Source organism: Heptranchias perlo, chromosome 17, assembly GCF_035084215.1.
Source record: "Heptranchias perlo isolate sHepPer1 chromosome 17, sHepPer1.hap1, whole genome shotgun sequence".
NCBI lineage: Eukaryota > Metazoa > Chordata > Chondrichthyes > Hexanchiformes > Hexanchidae > Heptranchias > Heptranchias perlo.
Window position 1 is genome coordinate 20,475,921 of NC_090341.1, and position 23,271 is coordinate 20,499,191.

The following is a 23,271-nucleotide window of genomic DNA, read 5'->3' on the forward strand; positions in this document are numbered from 1 at the left end:
GAAGTTGATGGCAGCAGTGACCTTGACTGCAATAGGCATTGCTGTGCTAGCTGCAGCAGTTGGCTGCAGGATTTCATCCTGGATGTGACACAACTCTGTCAGTGCCTGCCTAGAGAATTGAAGCCTTCTTATGCATTGCTCCTCAAAACACTGTAGGTATGTTGTCTGGACCATAAACACTGTTGGAAGGGTAAGGATTCTGATGGGCATGCCTCCTTCTATTTGCTCTCCCTCCAGCCCTGTTTGCTCCTTCTTCCTGCTTCTCCTCCCAGAGTGGTATTCCTAGAAGGACTCCCCCATCAAGAAACAACTGCAATGCCAGAAAGGGTTCAAAATCTACAATAGCAACAAGCACTTTCAAATCCTTTAAGGTCAAAAAATACACAAGCAACTGCAAAATAAATGTTCCAAATGCTCTTTATAGCTTTACCTGAGAGCAACTGAAGATGCCTGTAAATAGCGCTTGAGATGGCACCTCAGGACTTGTATCACTCATGATTGATGGACGGGATCAGGCATTAAGTCAGGCGGTAAGTTTGGAAAATGGTGTAAGCATCATAATTATGTCATCTGACCCCAATTTGAATTTATTCACAAGACTCCTATCTATTTAATACAGGAACTCTAGCCACCAGGATTAATGTCCCCTGAAACAATCAGGCCATTTGTAAAAGCAGCAGTAAATGGGTGGGAGGAACCAATGTTTTATTATAAACCTGCAACCGCCCTGTTTTTGAGTGCAAACAGCGCGGTAAAACATGAAAATCACCTCCCACCCACCCCCCCCCCCCCAAATTCAATTCCAAATCATTCCATTATTGACCACATCTCAATAAAAAGGGGATACAAAAGAATTGGTATTAATGTATTTAACATATTTTCCATTTACATTTGAACATCTTTGGATTTCATTATTTTTCAAGAATTAATAATGTTTGGATTACATATAAGGGCAATAAATAAGAGATTAAAAAAAATCCCAATTTTTTGCCTTTTAATCAACATTTAATTATGTCTGCTCCATTTTCATAAAAGTAGCTGGAGAGCTTGCCATTGTGAAGGTATTATTTAAGATTTATGGCTTCTCTGTGATGAGGTTAGTAGTGACTGCACAGAGCCAAATTGCTGTGCCTTTGGAGTGAATGTGTGGGCAGCCATTGCAAGTCATTGGAAAGTCACACAATTACTTGAAGCTTGTTCTTAAAAAAAAGTGTAATATTTATTCATAAAATTAGGAAACGTAAATGTATGTGAAATACCAATACCAATTCATTCCATCTCAGAATTTAGATGGGCCAGGATTGCACGGTTTGTAAATGTGATTTAAAACCTAGCACTCAACGTGTATAATATCTTTACTTTGCCCAAGTTTTTCTATCTTTCTCCCTTGTTCTTTCTCCCCACCTTATTATTGTAAAATGGCATGAGAAAAATGTACGTTTATAAAACAAATTTTTATTTGATAAAAATGGCCTATTAGTTGGAATGAAATCCATCTTAAAACACTTTGAGGCCTGACATTCCTCAATTTGCACAAACATAAAAGCCTGTTTTTCTACTTTTTAATGGGTCCAGCAATGAAATTCCCATAGCACATGGCATTGCCTTGGTGCCTGTGAGAAATGCAGGTACAACCAAAAAGTTACAGTCAATCTCAATGCAACTGTAGTAATGATCTTTTCACACTTCCAGAACAACTATCAAGTCATTTGACCCATATAAATTTTAAAAGGTCCAAGAATATAGCTCTGGAGTACAGAATACTAGTGGAAAGTGGCTCAATGACAGCAGCACAAAGCTTTTTTCAGCAAAGAGGCTCTGCAAGCGCTGGTGTACATTGTTATGAAAAGACAATTTTGGTGGAGGGAGGACAGCCCCCTATCTTGCAAAGAAGGAATCAAAGGTATGTCACTGGCAATGCCTCCTCCATTCAGAGGACCTAGTAGGGGATGTGGAAGAAGGCACACAAATTAAAGAGAAGTATGTAGGTAAGGCACAAATATATTGCAAAAATTTGTTCATACATATTGATTGTGCACAAATGTATATTGGTGAATGTAATGGCAATGCAGTCCCCAAATGGATTAATATGCTTATGTGTTCTTATCGTATTATCTGTTCATTTCATAGATCAAGGAGAATCCAATCAACCATCAGCTACACCCAAACAGCACAATAGAGCTGACTACCAATCACCACCATCCCACCTTAACTAGGCACCAGCATAGAATACGCACACTGTGGGAAGTATTGATATTAATGAGGATGAGGATGCACAGGATGAGGTAGGGTAGCTGTGGTGGTGGTGGTTGATGAGGCAGTCAGTTCATGGTGGAGGCAGAGCATGCTGCAATCTTCTTCTGAGTTATAGGTAGATACAGACCTAAACAGGCCTGCTTTCAAATGGAAATGGTGACGGAGTCACTTCCTCCTTGTACATGAGATCAAAAGGTGGTCTGGAAAGTTTAAAAGAGTCAGATATACACTGTCAACTCTCACACAAATTGTGTCATGGAGCAATGGTTGTCTGCACTGCAGACTATCACTGAGCATGTGACAGCAATAGCATTTGCAGTGCAGACCTCAGTTACACAAGCCATAGGCATGGTAGAAGCATCTCTCATGAATATTTGCATTGCTGCAATGGTGACTCTGGGGATCAATGCTTCAATTTGTTTGAAGAATGGTTCCAGGCTATCATGATGGAGGGATTCACATAGATCAGTTGACATCATGAGGGAATGCTCTTCAACAGTGGCATTGCTGAGTAGCACAAGTAAACTGATTGTCACTCAGGTCAGTGGCAGTTCTGTGCCAGTTCTGTGCCATCACATAACCCTGGACAAGTGACAGTTGGTTCCATTTGAGAAAGCACTTAATGACTACAACAGAATACAGTGGCACAGATGGTGGTCCTTCATGGCTAATGGCAAGTAAAAGTAACAAGCCATCTGTATTCCCTGTAGCTGTGAAGTTGGCAATGCAGCCATACAGCAATGGTATTCCTTCAACTAGGGGAGCGCTAGTGAAACACATTCACATTCAGCAAGAAGAAGTTGATAACACACATGGGGCAAACATGGCAGCAAATGCGTACACCACTGGCATTGCACAATTGAATAAAATTAATTTACTGTTACTATATCTTACAGTTCTTCATTCTTTTAATTTTAAGAAAATAAAGCTACAGTTTACAAAAGTAAAACAAATAAACTTTTTCAAGATACATACAGGGATAGCAAATAGCTAAATAAATTTGTAAATACATTCAAATAAAATAATAGTGTCAAATTGCAGAACTCACTGGAAAAATTGATGAATGAAATCACAGTCACTAGTGCCTAGTAGGCTGCTAGTTCCTGCTGAGGTGTACCTAGTGGCATGAAACAAGAATTCAGTTATCTCCTTAATGGAGCATCACATGGAAAAGTAGCCCACCCGATTTTTCTCTGGCAGTCGCCCATTTTAAAAGCAAGAAACCAATGGCCGGCAGTTGAAAATCACCCCATAGTCATTCATGAAAGTCTTATAAAGTCACTACCACATGAAATGTATAAAAACTGTAATAATGATATAATGATTTCCAAAGAATGACAGTTTGGTAACTCTTGAGTTCAAGGAGATTTTAATTGGTCATCAATATGCATAGTAGAATGCAAGCTTCTTCTAAATGAATATATTAGACAAGATTAAAAAAAGTTGAGCACAAAGGGGAAAATATCTTTCATTACTTTGTTGAAGTTGGGATATGAAACGCTGTGCATTTTGAATTAGTTGGATAAAGAAATCCCCATGGAGTTTGGAAATTGGCCAGTAGTAATAAATGAACTGTGCTGTTTAACAGTGCACACATCCTCACTTTTATGTTAAACATGCCACGAGACAATTAAAACATCCTGTACAAAAGAGAAAAGCAGTTGTTGTTGAAGCTAGGCTAATCCCCACAAGGCAAGATTCCATTAGAAAGCAGCATGATCTCAACAAATGCAAAAACACTGACTGGAACCCAATGAGAGATGATGCTGATCACAGCTTTTCCGATTCTCAACAAGAAACCATTCCAAATTATTGTTACATTTGTGTGTGCAGTGGCTTTAGCTAAGACACTGGTTTCACTAAGTTCTTCAAAAAAAAGTAAACAACTTTGACTGACAAATTAAACTGCAATGTGACAAACTACAGTTTATCAAATACTGCATTTCAAATACTGCAGCGTTTAACTGAAATCGAACAGATGTTAGAATAATTACCTTTATGAGTTTAGGTAACAGAAATTTCATGGATTCTGCCTCCAGGCATTCATACCTGCTTCCAGTCTGTGCACCCTTATCAATCTCCAGCTATCATTCGCAACCTCCATCCAATAATATTCTCACAAGTTGGTGGAAGGCATTGAGTAGAATTGAAAAAAGGACAGATGGTGCTACAGAGCTAATGAGAATACCAGATGATTTTTTTTATTTCCAGCAGATAAACTGGAGAATATTGAATTTGCTCTGACTCTGTGAAGTGTGCTTAGAATCATAGAATCTTACAGCACTGAAGGAGGCCATTTGGCCCATCCTGCCTGTGCCGGCTCTCTGAAGGAAACATAGAAACTAGGAGCAGGAGTAGGCTATTCGGCCCTTCAAGCCTGCTTCGCCATTCAATATGATCATGGCTGATCCTCTATCTCAATACCATATTCCCGCTCTCTCCCCATACCCCTTGAGGCCTTTTGTGTCCAGAAATCTATCTAGCTCCTTCTTAAATATATTCAGTGACTTGGCCTCCACAGCCTTCTGTGGTAGAGAATTCCATAGGTTCACCACCCTCTCAGTGAAGAAATTTCTCCTCATCTCAGTCCTAAATGTCCTACCCCGTATCTTGAGACTGTGACCCCACGTTCTGGACCCTCCAGCCAGGGGAAACATCTTCCCTGCATCCAATCTGTCTAGCCCTGTCAGAATTTTATATATTTCAATGAGATCTCCTCTCATTCTTCTAAACTTGAGTGAATACAGGCCGAGTCGACCCAATCTCTCCTCATATGACAGTGCTGCTATCCCAGGGATCAGTCTGGTGAACATTTGCTGCACTCCCTCTATGGCAAGTATATCCTTTCTTGGGTAAGGAGACCAAAACTGCACACAATACTCCAGGTGTGGTCTCACCAAGGCCCTGTGTCACTGCAGTAAGATATCCTTGCTCCTATACTCAAATCCTCTTGCAATGAAGGCCAACATACCATTTGCCTTTCTAACTGCTTGCTGCACCTGCACGCTTACTTTCAGTGACTGGTGTACAAGGACACCCAGGTCCCTTTGTACATCAACATTTCCCAATCTATCACCATTTAAATAATACACTGCCTTTCTATTTTTCCTTCCGAAGTGGATAACTTCACATTTATCCTCGTTATACTGCATCTGCCATGTATTTGCCCACTCACTCAACTTGTCTAAATCACCTTGAAGCCTCTTTGCATCCTCCTCACGACTCACGATCCCACCTACTTTTGTGTCGCAGCAAACTTGGAAATATTACATTTGGTTCCCTCATCCAAATCGTTGATATATATTGTGAATAGCTGGGGCCCAAGCACTGATCCCTGCGGTACCCCACTAGTCACTGCTTGCCACCCTGATAAAGACCCATTTATTCCTACTCTCTGTTTCCTGTCTGTTAACCAATTTTCAAACCTTGCCAGTATATTACCACCAATCCCATGTGCTTTAATTTTGCACACTAACCTCTTAAGTGGGACTTTATCAAAGGCCTTCTGAAAATCCAAATATACCACATCCACTGGTTCTCCTTTATCTATTCTACCAGTTACATCCTCAAAAAACTCCAGTAGGTTTGTCAAACATGATTTCCCTTTCATAAATCCATGTTGACTTTGTCTAATCCTGTTGATATTTTCCAAGTGTACTGTTATCACATCCTTTATAATAGACTCTAGCATTTTCCCTCCTACTGATGTTAGGCTAACCGGTCTGTAGTTCCCTGTTTTCTCGCTCCCTCCTTTTTTAAATAGTGGGGTTACATTTGCCACCCTCTAATTTGCAGGAACTGTTCCATAATCTATAGAATTTTGGAAGATGACAACTAATGCATCCACTATTTCCTTTGCTTCCTCTTTTAGTACTCTGGGATGCAGATTATCAGGTCCTGGGGATTTATCGGCTTTCAGTCCCATTAATTTCTCCAGCACTGTTTTTTTTTTACTAATACTAATTTCCTTTAATTCCTCCTTCTCACTCGTCCCTTGGTTCCCTAGCATTTCTGGGAAGTTATTTGTGACCTCTTCCATGAAGACAGAACCAAAGTATTTGCTTAATTGCTCTGCCATTTCCTTGTTCCCCATTATAAATTCTCCCGTTTCTGACTGTAAGGGACCTACATTTGTCTTCACAAATCTTTTTCTTTTTACATACTTACAGAAAGTACTATCCAATTAGTCCCACTCCCCTGCTCTTTCCCCATAGCCCTGCAATTTTTTCCTTTTCATAGAATCATAGAACATTTACGACACAGAAGTAGGCCATTCGACCCATCGTTTCCACGCGATTGAAAATGAGCCAAGTATATGTCCAATTCCCTTTTGAAAGTTACTATTTAATCTGCATCCACCACCCTTTCAGGCAGTGTGTTCCAATTATAACAACTCGCTGCGTAAAAAAATTCTCCTCGTCTCCCCCTTGGTGCTTTGTGGAGTCAGTCTCCTCTTTTGCTTACATCAGTACCTGATAGTAAAGAAGGTCAGAGGTACACATTCAGTTTGGAATTTACACCCATGTGAAACCTAAACCTTAACCCTAAAATTAGGGAAAATACATATCTGTTTGATGTTCAAAGTTAGAATGTAGTATCTATTCAGAATGGTCCACAACTCATGACTAATTAAATGCAAAACCTTGTAATAAGTTCTCTCTTTAGTGGTTGTATGGATCAATAATAGATAACTAGACAGGTAAGAGAACTAGGGAACTGGAATAAAAGTACTGAAGGAGAGTAGAGGATTATAAAATAGGCTGTACCCTAAATCAGTATAACAAAGGAATATAGGGGTATTAATAATGACCATATAACACAACCAGTTTATACAACCATCAGAACACTAAGCTTATGTCACAGCCTGTACCATACTCTCAGCAATCTTTGATATTATAGAATCATAGAAGTTTACAACATGGAAACAGGCCCTTCGGCCCAACATGTCCATGTCGCCCAGTTTATACCACTAAGCTAGTCCCAATTGCCTGCACTTGGCCCATATCCCTCTATACCCATCTTACCCATGTAACTGTCCAAATGCTTTTTAAAAGACAAAATTGTACCCGCCTCTACTACTGCCTCTGGCAGCTCGTTCCAGACACTCACCAATGAAAAGAAATTGAATGTATTTTTAAAAAATACATTCAATTTCTTTTCATTGGACGAACATTGCCATCCAAGTCCATGTCTTTGGTTACCACCACATAGTTTGGCTGTGTTTCATTCTGTAGCCGCCACAATTTTTGTACCACTTGAATTTTGTACCTTCTATACCTTTCAAACATGTTTATCCTTTCAAATTTGTACTTTCTGCTCTTCCCAAGGTAAGTGAGGACTAGGAAATTTAGCACTTTGGTTTCACAACAATTGGCAGGAAGAGAGCGTTTTACAAAAAAAAAGGGCCCTTGTCAATGTGTAGGCACTCAACCTATTCCTTTGTCCACAAGCCTGATATAAATCTTTTCTTTTCTGCACTAGACCAACATAGGAATAATTATAAATGAAGCACAAATGTGTTTTATTATCTCAAGGTGATAGTAGATTTCAAATAGAAATGGATTTAAAACATTGGCCCTAATTTTAACCCAAGCCACCCGGCGAGAACGGGTGGGTGAGCAGTTAAAATCGTGACTATCAACTTACCGCCCCATTCTGGCGACTGCCATTTTTACTATGGAACTGATTCAGGTCGAAAATGCACGCACTAGAAAAAGATGGGTGCCTCATGAATAAATTCAAATAGGGGCCCGAAGACATCATTTGGACCCTGACGTGATTTTAACTGGGTGGGCCAAGTCTCAAAAGTTCACAAACTGACTGAAATGACTGGAAGCTGCATTTAAAGGGGCACTCACCTGCAGGCACATAGGTCATTAGGATCTGTGTGTCTTTGTGAGCAGTGCATTTCCAAGGCAGTTCTGAGCTTCCAGTTTGCTTCTTTCTGAGTTTTTCCTCCATACCTACTCTCACTAAGCACTCACTGCTTATCATGGATTCTATTTTTGCTTCACTCCTTTGGATGGATGAACAGTTGGAGGAAAAGGAGCAGCAGCAGCATGTTGGGATGTTTGTAAAAGGCTTACCCAGTCCATAGGGTACATAGGCCAAAAGCCACTTTCTTGGATATTTCTGAGGAGCAGTGCAGGAGGAGGCTGTGTTTCAGCAGGCAGGCTGTCACTGACCTATGCAGCCAGCGGGTCATGCTTTGCCAGTGGCTGTCAAAGTCATCACCGCCCATAACTTTTTCTCCTTTCAGGTACTATTGGAGACATCACCCGTATCACCCAGTCTGCTGTTTACAGTTGCATCAAATAGATCACCAATGCCCTCCTTGCGAGAGCAAACCATTACATTACCATTGCGATGGATGCCAACAGTCAGAATGAGCAAGCATTGCGATTTGCAGCAGTGGCTAGCTTCCCTTGTGTCCAGGACATAATGGACTGCACTCATGCAGTTATCAGGGCAACAGAAGATGATCCAGCAGCTTATGTGAACAGGAACCTCTTCCGTTCCATCATTGTTCAACTGGTGTGTGATCATCGTAGAAGGATAATGCAAGTCTGTACCAGTGTCACTGAAAATTGCCATGACACCTTCATTCTGCAACACTCATCCATCCACCCACTTTTCCACCCATCCAGGAATGTCAGAGGATGACAAGGGATACCCCCTCCAAATCTAGCTGATGACACCTCTCCTCCACTTTACCATGCATAAGCAACACAAGTACAATGAGAGGCACCAGGAACATAATGGAGCATACCATAGGCATTTTGAAGCAAAGATTCAGCTGTCATGATCATTCTGGGGGCTCCCCAATATGTGGTCCAGACCAAGTGGGCCGCATCATTGTAGTTTGCTGCATTCTGCACAACCTGGCAATTCAAACAGGATTGGAGTTTGAGGAGGCACAGCAACAATCAGAGGTATCATCAGATGAGGAAAAATTGTACGAAAGTGAGGGAGAAAATGAAGGAGGGCCAGCAGAACGCATTGCAGCTAGACAGGCCAGGAAGCAGTTGATAACGCAATGCTTTCAGTGACCGCTTCAATCCCCTTGCCTGAAAAGTCAGTAAAAGCTCCTCAGCATTAACTGTCCTTTGTTTCCCCTTCATCACTACATTGATTCTGCACTTAAGAACATTCAGCCAACCTCTATGTCAATGATTTTCTAACAGTGCAGACTAAGAAGCTAATGAGAAAAAACTATAAACCAAGTTGTAAATGTAATAAAGGTGTTGATTTTAATTCCGTACACAAAATTATAGTGAATTCTTTTGTCACCCAAGTGATCAACCCATTGCGCTTTTCTTAAAAGAAGCATAATTAACTCTCCTGCAAGGTACTCCCTCAGAGCCTTCAGCAGAGTTGCTGGGAGAGAGGCTGCTGTTGTTCATGTGGGGACCCTTGAGATGCTTGTGGCTGGTGACTTCTCGGAGCTCAAGCCTCTGAGGGCCCGGCTGCAGACTGCAGCACTTCGGCTGCTGCCAGGGCAGTCTGGCCCGCCTGGCTTCCTAGCACCATGGTTGATATTGGTTGAGGGGGTTGCGAGGAAGCAGACATGCTGACATCCTGAGAGAGGAAAACACGTGCTGCTCACACTGCATCACTGCCACTCCTATAGGGTTGGGGCTCAACACTTTCAGAGAATCATTCTCTCCCTCCACATGGGGAAATACTTGATAGCTTCCTCAAAGCTCAACTTCGGAACTTCTTATATTGGGAATGCTGGGAGTAACCTTACATTCCTACTACTTTGTGGTACTGCAACTTATTGCCACCACACCATTTTTTGTCAATAATGATTAAAGGGCTATGTACTATAGGTCATGCACTTTCAAGGTAAAATACTCCCCATTTAGTTAGGGGAAAAGTTGTTAAAAAAAAACCTTTCCTAGTGTTAAGGAGAGAGGTTCCTTTTCTGCCATTCCTTGCAATTTGCTGATGATCTGCCAGGTTGAGTCCAAAAGTCAAGCAGCCTATCAGCTGACATAAGGAAGAGGACTCTTATTGTGGTAACGAGTATGGTGTCCTCAACCGTTTTAGTATCAGACGAGTTCGGTGACAATTAAATTGTACATTGCTGACTGACATTGGGACCAAGAAGGATCCTGACATTCAGTACTCTAATGAAAGTTGCTCATTATTGGTCCTACCACATACCTCAGCTGAGCAGCTCTTTTCTATTTTTGAGAAGCACTGTGGTAGTTCACCAGCCAGCTGCTGGTGCGAAGATAAGACAGAAGCTTTCTGCTAAGGGGAAACAATTTTTCTCCCCTAACCTATAATGTATGGAGAATATTTGATATTGAAAGGACTGTTCCCTACAGTAATGTTCCCTTTAATACAATATGTGAGTAAGTTTTGAGTTTTGATTGTTCTGAAGTAGTCAGGTAAACCAAGGAAAAGGATACTGTGGGCCAGATTTTCCTGAAATGATGCATCCGGAAAATGAAATCTTCGATCAAATCACCTCTTAAACTTCTAAATTCCAGGGAATACAACCCTAGTTTGTGTAATCTTTCCTTGCAATTTAACCCTTGGAGTCCAGGTATCATTCTAGTAAATCTACGCTGCACTCCCTCCAAGGCCAATATATCGTTCCTAAGGTGCAGTGCCCAGAACTGAACACAGAACTCCAGGTGTGGTCTAACCAGGGCTTTGTATAGCTGTAGCAGAGCTTCTACCCCCCCTTGTATTCTAGTCCACTAGATATAAAGGCCAGCATTCCATTAGCCTTTTTGATTATTTTCTGTACTTGTCCATGATATTTTAATGATCTAATCACATGGACCCCTATGTCTCTTTGGACCTCCACTATTTTGAGCTATTCACCATTTAGAAAGTACTCTGATCTATTCTTTTTAGGTCCAAAGTGGATGACCTCACACTTGCCTACATTGAAATCAATTTGCCACAGTTTTGCCCATTTACTTAATCTATTAATATCTCTCTGTAATTTTATGCTTCCATCTACACTGCTTACAATGCTGCCTGTCTTTGTGTCATTGGCAAACTTGGATATGTGACTCTCTATCCCGTCAGAGTGGCAAAGAGAGAGTATAAGAATAGACTGGCGGCTAACATGAAAGGGAATCCTAAAGTCTTCTATAGGCATATAAATAGTAAATGGGTAGTAAGAGGAGGAGTGGGGCCGATTGGGGACCAAAAAGGAGATCTACTCATGGAGGCAGAGGACATGGCTGAGGTACTAAATGAGTACTTTGCATCTATCTTTACCAAGGAATAAGATGCTGCCAAAGTCACAGTAAAAGAGGAGATAGTTGAGGTACTGGATGGGCTAAAAATTGATAAAGAGGAGGTACTAGAAAGGCTGGCTGTACTTAAAGTAGAAAAGTCACCCGGTCTGGATGGGATGCATCCTAGGTTGCTGAGGGAAGTAAGAATGGAAATTGCAGAGGTGCTGGCCATAATCTCCCAATCCTCCTTAGATATGGGGGTGGTGCCAGAGGATTGGAGAATTACAAATGTTACACCCTTGTTCAAAAAAGGGAGTAAGGATAAACCCGACAATACAGGCTAATCAGTTTAACCTCAGTGGTGGGGAAGCTTTTAGAAATGATAATCTGGGACAAAATTAATAGTCACTTGGACAAGTGTGGATTAATAAAGGAAAGCCAGCATGGATTTGTTAAAGGCAAATCGTGTTTAACTAACTTGATTGAGTTTTTTGATGAGGTAACAGAGAGAGTTGATGAGGGCAATGCGGTTGATGTGTATACCGACTTTGAAAAGGCGTTTGCTAAAGTGCCACATAATAGGCTTGTCAGCTAAATTGAAGCCCATGGAATAAGAGGGACAGTGGCAGTATGGACATGAAATTGGCTAAGTGACAGGAAACAGAGAGTACTAGTGAAGGGTTGTTTTTCAGACTGGAGGAAGGTATACAGTGGTGTTCCCAGGGGTCAGTACTAGGACCACTACTTTTTTTGATAAATATTAATGACTTGGACTTGGGTGTACACGGCACAATTTCAAAATTTGCAGATGGCACAAAATTTGGAAGTGTAATAAATGGTGAGGAGGATTGTAATAGACTTCAAGAGGACATTAGTAAGGATTTTAGTAAGACATTTGATAAGGTCCCACATGGCAGACTGGTCAGAAAGGTAAAAGCCCATGGGATACAGGGAAATGTGGCGAATTGGATCCAAAATTGGCTCAGTAACAGGAAACAAAGGGTAAAAGTCGATGGATGTCTTTGCGAATGGAAATCCGTTTCCAGTGGTGTGCCACAGGGCTCAGTGTTGGGTCCCTTGCTGTTTGTGGTAATATATATTAATGATTTGGACTTGAATGTAGGGGGCATGATTGGCAAATTTGCAGACGACACAAAAATTGGCCGTGTAGTTGATAGTGAAGAGGATAGCTGTAGACTCCAAGAAGATATCAATGGTTTGGTGGAGTGGGCGGAAAAGTGGCAAATGGAGCTCAACCCGGAGAAGTATGAGGTAATGCACTTAGGGAGGGCAAACAGTAAAAGGGAATATGCAGTAAACGGGAATATATTGAGAGGGGTAGAGGAAGTGAGAGACCTTGGAGTGCATGTGCACAGGTCCCTGAAGGTGGCAGTGCAGGTAGATAAGGTTGCGAAGAAGGCATATGGAATGCTATCCGTTACTAGCCGAGGTATTAAATACAAAAGCAAGGATGTAATGATGGAACTGTATAAAATGCTGGTAAGGCCACAGCTAGAGTATTGTGCACAGTTCTGGTCACCATGTTACAGGAAGGACGTAATTGCTCTGGAGAGAGTGCAGAGAAGATTTACAAGAATGTTGCCAGGGCATGAAAATTGCAGCTACGAGGAGAGATTGGATAGGCTGGGGTTGTTTTCCTTGGAGCAGAGGAGGCTGAGGGGAGACTTGATTGAGGTGTACAAAATTATGAGGGGCCTAGATAGAGTAGACAGGAAGTATCTGTTTCTCCTAGTGGAGAGTTCAAGAACTAGAGGACATAGATTTAAGCTGATTGGCGGAAGGATTAGAGGGGACATGAGAAAAAACTTTTTTACCCAGAGAGTGGTGGATGTATGGAATTCGCTGCCCGAATTGGTGGTAGAGGCAAGGACCCTCAACTCTTTTAAAAAGTACCTGGACCTACACCTAAAGTGCTGTAAGCTGAAGGGCTACAGACCGGGTGCTGGAAAGTGGGATTAGAATGGGCACCTGGTTGTTCTTCGAGCCGGCGTGGACACGATGGGCCGAATGGCCCCCTTCTGTGCTGTATCTTTTCTATGGTTCTATGGTTCTATGACATAGATAGGCTGGTGGAATGGGCGGACACATGGCAGATAAAATTTAATGCAGAGAAGTGCGAAGTGATACATTTTGGCAGGAAGAATGAGGAGAGGCAATATAAACTAAATGGTACATTTCTAAAGGGGGTGCAGGGACAGGGAGGCCTGGGGGCATATGTACATAAGTCTTTGAAGATGGCAGGACAGGTTGAGAAAGCAGTTAAAAAAGCATACAGGATCCTGGGCTTTATAAATAGAGGCATAGAGTACAAAAGCAAGTAAGTTATGTTGAACCTTCATAAAACACTGGTTCGGCCACAACTGGAGTATCGTGTTTAATTCTGGGCACCACACTTTAGGAAGGATGTGAAGGCCTTAGAGAGGGTCCAGAAAAGATTTACTAGAATGGTTCCAAGGATGAGGGACTTCAGTTATGTGGATAGACTGGAGAAGCTGGGGTTGTTCTTCTTAGAGCAGAGAAGGTTGAGAGGAGATTTTTGATAGAAGTGTTCAAAATCATGAAGGGTTTAGATAAAGTAAATAAAGAGAAATGTTCCCATTGATGGAAGGTTCGAGAACCAGAGGACACAGATTTAAGGTGATTGGCAGAAGAACCAAAGGCGACATGAGGTAAAACTTTTTTATGCAGCAAGTAGTTATGATCTGGAATGCGTTGCCTGAAAGGGTGGTGGAAGCAAATTCAATCATGGCTTTCAAAAAGAAATTGGATAAATAGTTTAAGGGGAAAAATTTGCAGGGCTACGAGGAAAGAGCAGGGTAATGGGACTAAATGGATTGCTCTTAGAAGAGTCGGCATGGGCTTGATGGGCCAAATGGCCTCTTTCTGTGCTGTAACCATTCTATGATTCCAAGTAGTTCATAAATAAAATGAATAGTTGAGGCCCCAACACAGATCCCTGTGGGACACCACTAGTCACATGCTGCCAATTTGAGTGCCTGCCCATTATCCCACTTCTCTGTCTCCTGCCGCTCAGCCAATTTCCTAACCAGGTCAATAATTTGTCCCTAATTCCATGAGCTTCAACTTTAGCTAGAAGTCTCTTATGAGGTACTCTATCGAATTCCTTCTGGAAGTCCATATAAACAACATTCAAAGACATTCTCCTGGCCACTACTTTAGTCACCTATTCAAAAATTTCAATCAGGTTCGTCAGGCATGACCTACCCTTTGCAAATCCATGCCGGCTGTCTCTGATCAGCTGAAAATTTTCGAGGTGCTCAGTCACTCTATCCTTGATTATAGACTCTAGTAATTTCCCGACAACTGATGTTAGGCTCACTGTTCTATAATTCCCTAGTTTTCCCCTCTCACCTTTCTTAAATAGCAGATTGACATGTGCAATTTCCAATCATAGAATCATAGAAGTTTACAACATGGAAACAGGCCCTTCGGCCCAACATGTCCATGTCGCCCAGTTTATACCACTAAGCTAGTCCCAATTGCCTGCACTTGGCCCATATCCCTCTATACCCCTCTTACCCATGTAACTGTCCAAATGCTTTTTAAAAGACAAAATTGTACCCGCCTCTAATACTGCCTCTGGCAGCTCGTTCCAGACACTCACCACCCTTTGAGTGAAAAAATTGCCCCTCTGGACCCTTTTGTATCTCTCCCCTCTCACCTTAAATCTATGCCCCCTCGTTATAGACTCCCCTACCTTTGGGAAAAGATTTTGACTAATCTGAAGGAACAGTTCCTGAATCGAGAGAACTTTAAAGGATTATAGTTAGGGCATCTGCAATGTTCTCACCTACTTCCTTTAAAACCCTGGGTTGGATCAAGCCATCATTATGCACACTAGGCTCAACATGTTTCAGAAAATGTAATTGTGGAAGCTTATCAATTTTTAATGTAACAAATTGCAGAAAATACAGTGCGGGTCTCAGTGAGGAAGAATTTTTAAAAATGCCATAGAACACTAGAAATATGATTGGGTCCTGCTATGCCTAAACTTTTAGGCGTAAATTCACAGCCCATTCAAAACTGGCATAAATGCAGGAAATTTATGTGAGCTGCTCTTTTGCATAGCTTTATGGAGCTTTGTTAATGTATGGCAGAGGGCTTCAGTGGATGTTTTGCGGAATTGGCACAAAAGATTGAGGAAACTCACTTGGACCTTAGAAAAGGCATTAGCAACTTACTTAGGTCTGAATTTCCTCCTTTTGCACTGAAAATCGGCATTACGGCATAATTAAGCCATTGTTTCGGCGCAGGTTTCCAGGAAAATCCGGCCCTGCGTCTCTAACTGAACCCAACTAAGCACGTCCAGATTTCTTTGCAGCTGAATCAATGAAAAAGAAAGGAAACAAACCTACATTGTTGAAAACACAGCAGCTAAGTCGTAAAAAGAAAACGACAGAGAAAATTGTCTCAGCCGTGATAAACCTGGACATTAAGCTTCTTCTAGCTGGTGAGTGGACACAAATAATAGTACTGTAATCCTAAATAGTAAGGAATAAGGAAAATGTGCAACAGACATATTACAATTCTGGCATATCCTTTAGGTTTAAACTTTTATGCAGCTGACAATCTACTCCACATTCATCCTTCTCTGATTTCTGTAATTGCCCTCTATTTGAAGAAAAACATTTTCTTTTAACTAAAAGAAATTACTATCGTAACAATATTTTTTTGTGTGTTTATTTTTCTCTGTGGGATTTGTGCACTAACTTGAATGATTCTTGTGTTTCTTCGTGGAAGATATGCTAGTTATGTTTTTAAGCTGAATGAGAGACTATTCAACTTATTTATAAATTTTCCTTTTTTTTAGTTTTGCCATAATGCAATTCAGAACTGTGTGGCCTGTATTAAAATAACAGTAGGGTGTTGCCCCATATTTAATTAACCTTTTGACTGCTAGAATCTCCAAGCTCCCTGGGCTAGCCATTTTTTAAGACACATGCTGTGACGCCAGAAAAAAATCTTAATATTACAATAATATGCTACTCAATAATAGGAGTAACTTTATTACTGTAATAAACACCTAAAAAAAATTAAAACTTGACCTCTGCTCCTTTTTTTCAGTATTCTCTCTCTCTGGTCTCCTTTTTCTATTTTCACCATTTTATGATTTTTTTTAATTTACCCTAGCTATCTTAATATTTATTTTTTAACTCACTTCTTATTTGTTTTAGTTTAGTTTTAATACCTTAATTTAGCTTTACTTCAGTTCTTGAACTGGGACTCACATTTGCCTGAATACCCTCTGCAAAGGCTGTTTCATGTGCTAAAGTTCATCCTTAATGAAGCAACCGGTCATTCATCTCATGCATTTTTGAGTGCAGTTCTGCTGTTCCATCCAGCTGACAAATTAATGCAGCAGTGGTTCATGCAGCAGATGCCGCTGAAATGAGCTATTTTTTCATTGGATTAATCAGGATCTGCAATGCTTCCATTAGCTTGTTTCAAGTCTCCACAACTATTTTCATATTCAAAATAATGGTTTCTTTAGCTTACATTGTTTTAATGATTCACTTTTTATATGCTTCCAATATATAATGCAGATGGCACAATTGGATGTATTCCTTTTATTGTTTTACGATGGATTTAGCTAAAATCAAAATCATTACATTAAAATGAAGAAATGTGCAAATAGCTGTCATCTCATGATTCACATATTTCAGTACCTCATCTAACAGATGCTGAACTAATCTATAAACAGCAAATATTTGCAAACTAGCTTTCCTGTTAAAATGACCAAGCCACCAATTGCCGCCATCACTGCACTTTTTTCAGCAGTTCTGCATCCATCTAAAATTGAACAACTTTACAGTTAGATCACAATTATTCAACTAAGTTTTGATGCATTTTATTTATTTTTGTACTGGTTTAGAAATCCTAACACAAATTGGTAATGCTATTTTAAATTATGCACGTAGGAGGAAGGGACGCATTCTTTTTGTTCACCAGCACTAATTTCAGATGTATTGATGTCAAAATCCTGCCTTTATAATCTTCTGGAGTTCTTTTCATTGAACTGGAATAAAAATACATACAATATCAAAGAAAATGCACAAGCATTATCCCACATCCTGTGACAAATTAGCAACACATGCTGCACTTCCTAAATTCTTCAGCATTTCTTTAAAGATTTAATGATGCTTATTTTGAGGCTGTGTTTACTGCATGACTTTGAAGTCTTCTCCAGGAGGTAGGGCTGGAAAGTTTTAATAACTGCCTGCAGACTGGTACCAGACCTGGCCTGTCTGCTTGACAGCTTTCTTTTGATGTGAACATTTAGTTGTTGCTAAAGTGGATAACCTAAAAGGAACCAGACTAATCTAAATATGGTAACTATTTAACTGGCATACAATAACTAGAAAGTAGGTATAAGCAGGTTCATATACACACTGTGGGCTCGATTTTAACTCCTGGGTGGGAACGCAGCAAAGCAAGCGAAGTGTCTGTCCAGGAGCAGCAGCCAGGCCTCATTAGCATATCGCTTGCTGACTTTGCGGCCTAAACATAGGAACAGGGGTAAGTCATTCCGCCCCTCGAGCCTGATCCGCCATTCAATGAGATCATGGCTGATCTGTATCCTAACTCCATACACCCACCATGGCTCCATATCCCTTAATACCCTTGGCTAGCAAAAATCTATCTATCTAGCTCAGATTTAAAATTATTAAATGAGCTAGCATCTACTGCTTTTTGTGAGAGAGAGTTCCACACATCTACCACCCTTTGTGTGAAGAAGTCTTTCCTAAATTCTCTCCTGGCTCTGATTTTAAGGTTATGTCCCCTTATCCTAGACTCCCCCACCAGCGGAAAAAGTTTCTCTCTATCTACTCAATCAATTCCTTCCAAAATCCAAAAAACCTCAATCAAATCACTCCTTAACCTATATTCCAGGGAATACAGCCTAGTTTATGTACTCTCTCCTTATAATTTAACCCTTGGAGCCCTGGTAACATTCTGGTGAATCTGTGTTGCACTCCTTCCAAAGCCAATACATCCCTTCTAAGGTGCAATGCCCAGAACTGTACATAGTACTCCAGATGTGGTCCAACCAGGGCTATGTATAGCTGTAGCAAAACTTCCTCCTTTATATTCTAGCCCTCTAGTTATAAGGGCTGACATTCCATTAGCCTTTCTGATTATTTTTGTACCTGACTATATTTTAGTGATCTGTCTATATGGACCCCTAAATCTCTGGACCTCCACTGTTACTAGCTTTTAAAAAATACTCAGATCTATCCTTTCTTGGTCCAAAATGGATGACCTCACACTTACCTGCGTTGAAACCCATCTGCCACAGTTTTGCCCACTCACTTAATCTATCAATGTCTCTTTGTAATTTTATGCTCCTGTCCACACTACTTACTATGCCACCAATCTTTGTGTCATCGACAAACTTGGATATATGGCTCTCTGAATGGCTGCGATGTCAGAGGAGCCTAGATAGAGTGGATAGGAAGGACCTATTTCTCTTAGCAGAGGGGTCAGTGACCAGGGGGCATAGATTTAAGGTAATTGGTGGAAGGAGTAGAGGGGAGCTGAGGAGAAATTTTTTCACCCAGAGGCTTGTAGGGGTCTGGAACTCACTGCCTGAAAGGGTGGTAGAGGCAGAAACCCTCAACTCATTTAAAAAGTTCTTGGTTGTGTACTTGAAGTGCCGTAAACTACAGGGCTACGGACCAACTGCCGGAAAGTGGGATTAAGCTGGATAGCTCTTTTTCAGCTGGCACGGACACGATGGGCCGAATGGCCTCCTTCAGTGCCATAACTTTCAATGATTCTGTGACATGATCATGCAGCAGGAGGCTGACGTCGGGGACCCAGGGTACAAGATAAGTTCTCTGGGAGGCGAACCCCAGTCAGAGGAGGGAGGAGGAAGTTTGGAGCAGGGGAGCCCCAAGGTTTCCTAGTGGGGCCGAGAGGAGCACGCCTGCTCCTTCTGGCCCACAACAAAACTTACTTTGCTGGACCTGTTCTGGTCCTGACTGCTGTTCCCGTCAGGTTTTGCCACCACTGCTCCTCCACTTAAGCCTCAGGTTAAAACCGCAGATCTGGCTCTGATGAAGTCATCAGAGCTTGATCTGCATATTTAAAGAGGACCCCGACGGCTTGGGGTAGGTGCCCTTTTGACCTGCAATTTAAAATTGCACTCAGCCAGATCGGGGCAGGAAAGGAGTGGGTAAGTCCCCAGCTCCATTTTAACTGCCCCTCTGCCTGGGCACAATAATAAAGTTATAACTGCAAGAGGAACTGAAAAATCCATCCCTTTAAACTTATTACAATCTTCAGGCTAGCACCTATCAACCCCAGATGCCAGTTTTATACTAGTGTGATTAATACTCAGGGTAAAAGAGGTGGAGATGATAACCATATTATTACTGCCTCATTTACATACATCTGCCCAAAAATGGACACGTGTTTCTTATTCCTCTGCTGCTACCTCCACTTGCTCCTCCTCACTTGTGCTCAATGCTTCACTTGGTGGTACTTCCTCAATTTGACCAGATGAATTCCCCCAGAGTGGATGTGGCTGTTCTGGTTCTTATGACAGGTAAAATGACTGATGCATGGTTCTGTCCATTGAAGGCTTCTTTGTCTTCCCTCGTTCTGGTTCTTGCTTTGAAGGGATGCTTGGAGATATACTGAAAGAACATGTTAGAATAGTGACAGCAAGATACATTTTCTAACAGAGTTGACATGCCACTTTATAGTGTGCCACGGTGCTGTGATGCAGTGAATGCCTGTGTGTTACAGAATGAGTCAGTAGGGAGAGGAAGAAAAGTAAGAAAAGGATGATAGTAGTTTTGACTGTGGTAGCTTCCCCCAATCCGTGACCACTATTTCAGGGATTTATTGTTCTGTACATTTAAGGACCTGACATTGGGAGGGTCATCCTCTGGTATCACACCATTCTCTCCTGTCAGGTGCAGTCTTGTTCTGCAAGCAGATGCACATTGTTGAGATAGTGCAAGCTTGAAGAGCACAAACCTTACCATTCAAGTGCCCTGCATCCCAATCTGTATGTGAACCAATGACCAAGCAGCATGCAGCTAGCTTTCCTTGTTCCTCTGCTGCGACCTCCACTTGCTCTTCTTCCCTTGTGTTTAGTGCTTAACTTGGGCATAACTTCCAAAGTTTTCTGTGCTTTAGTACCAGCTAGAAAGTGTGTGCTGCATCAGTATGGATGTACATGTCAATATTTGAAAGAGGTGAAAGATTGCCTGTGCTTAATATGCTGCCTCAGTCAAGGTGCAGCATGTTAACATTAAACACTTTGTGGAATGCATACTATGCCCATATACTTAATGTAGGGAAATGCTGGCTTTTCTCACCTTAGCAATTATCCCTATACTTAAAAATTTCTGTGTTTCCGCAATCGTCCTGTGCACATACAAGATGGCATTTACTCTTTCTGCCACAGCCTTCCAGGCAGTGCAGAAAACGACATGTAGAGTAGGATAACTCTGCCACAAAGAGGGCAGCCCTCTCTTGCTGCACCTCTTGTAGCAGCAACTCCATGGCAGATTCAGAACATTCCTTTTTCCATTCGCATTTTAACTTTCCTCAGCCATCTTACTAAGCCTGAACAAATGCTTTCTGCAAAAATGTTAGTATGTGGAAAATTCAGGCAGTTCACCTTAAAAGCCTAGCAGCAGGTCTTTACAAACTACTGTTGCCCCTGAAATTCTACCCCCGCCGTCACCAAGCGACCTAAATATGACATAATTTGTCCAGCAATTTTGAATAATTATTCAAATGGGCTGACATTGGAAAATAGTATCATAGTATGGTACAGCACAGAAGGAGGCCATTTGGCCTACCGTGCCTGTGCCAGCTCTTTGAAAGAGCTATCCAATTAGTCCCACTCCTTATCTCTTTCCCCATAGCCCTGTAAATGTTTTCCCTTCAAATATTTAGCCAATTCCCTTTTGAAAGTTACTACTGAATCTGCTTCCACCACCCTTTCAGGCAGTACATTCTAGATCATAACAACGCGCTGCGTAAAAAAATGTTTCCTCGTGTCGCCTCTGGTTCTTTTGCCAATCACCTTAAATCTGTGTCCTCTGGTCACTGACCCTTCTGCCACTGGAAAGTTTCTCCTTATTTACTCTATCACAACCCTTCATGATTTCGGACACCTCCATCAAATCTCCCCTTAACCTTCTCGGCTCTAAGGAGAAAAACCCCAGATTCTCTAGTCCCTTCACGCAACTGAAGTCTTTCATCCCTGGTACCATTCTGGTAAATCTCTTCTGAACCGTCTCTAAAGCCTTGACATCCTTCCTAAAATATGGTGCCCAGAATTGAGCACAATACTCCAGCTGAGGCCTAACTAGTGTTTTATAAATGTTTAGCATAACTTCCTTGCTTTTGTACTCTATGCCTTTATTAATAAAGCCAGGAATCCCATATGCTTTTTAACAGCCTTCTCAACTTCTCCAGCCACCTTCAAAGATTTGTGTACATACACCCCCAAGTTCCTGCACTCCCATTAAAATTGTACCATTTAATTTATATTGCTTCTCCTCATTCTTCCTACCAAAATGTATCACTTCACACTTCTCTGTGTTAAATTTCATCTGCCATGTGTCTGCCTATTTCACCAGTCTGTCTATGTCCTCCAGAAGTCTGATACTATCCTCCACATTGTTTACTACATTTCTGAGCTTTATGTCATCTGCAAACTTTGAAATTATGCCTTGTATATCCAAGTCCAGGTTATTAATATATATCAAAAAGAGCAGTAGTCCTAATACCGAGCCCTAGGGAACAGCACTGTATACTTCCCTCGAGTCCGAAAAGAAAAAGTTCACCACTGCTCTCTGCTATCTGTCCTGTAGCCAATTTTGTATCCACGCTGCCACTGTCCTTTTAATCCCATGGGCATTAATTTTGCTAACAAATCTATTATGTGGTACTTTATCAAATGCCTTTTGAAAGTCCATATACACATCAACCGCACTACCCTCATCAACCCTCTCTGTTAGTTCATCAAAGAACTCAATCAAGTTAGTCAAACATGATTTTCCTTTAACGAATCTGTACTGACTTTCATTTATTAACCCATACTGTTCCAAGTGCCAATTAATTTTGTCCCGGATTATTATCTCTAAAAGTTTCCCCACCACTGACTGGCCTGTAATTGCCGGGTTTATCCTCTGCCATTTTTTGAACAGGGGTATAACATTTGCAATCCTCCAGTCCTCTAGCACTGCCCCCATATCTAAGGAGGATTGGAAGATTGTGGCCAGAGCCTTCGCAATTTCCACCCTTACTTCCCTCAGTAATCTAGAATACATCCCATCTGGACCAAATGACTTTTCTGCTTTGAGTACTGCCAACCTTTCAAGTACCTCCTCTTTATCTATTTTTATCCTATCCAATATCGCTACTACCTCCTTCTTTACTGCCACACTGACAGCATCCTCTTCTCTAGTGAAGACCGATGCAAAGTATTCATTTAGTACCTCAGCCATATCCTCTGCCTCCACAAGAAGATCTCCTTTTTTGCCCCTAATCAGTGCCACCTGTCCACTATTTATATGTTTATAAAAAGACTTTTGGGTTCCCTTTTATATTAGCCACTAATCTATTCTCATACTCTCTCTTTGCCCCTCTTATTTTCCTTTTTCTGTACTTTCTGTATTTAGCCTGGCTCTCTACTGTATTATGAACCTTATATTTTTCATAAGCCTCCTTTTTCTGTTTCAATTTAATCTCTATATCTTTAGTCATCCAGGGAGCTCTAGCTTTGGCTGCCCTGTCTTTC

General features: G+C 41.3%; 1 protein-coding gene across 5 annotated transcripts in view; it reads left to right on the plus strand.

The window, feature by feature from the left end:
- Window positions 1-23,271, plus strand: part of cfap92 (cilia and flagella associated protein 92 (putative)) — a 248,665-nt gene that overhangs the window by 150,682 nt on the left and 74,712 nt on the right. For all 5 annotated transcript variants that reach the window (XM_067998681.1, XM_067998680.1, XM_067998683.1 and 2 more), the window contains one exon: window positions 15,826-15,954. In XM_067998681.1, the coding sequence (XP_067854782.1) occupies window positions 15,826-15,954 (129 nt within the window). The remainder of the gene's footprint in view (window positions 1-15,825; window positions 15,955-23,271) is intronic.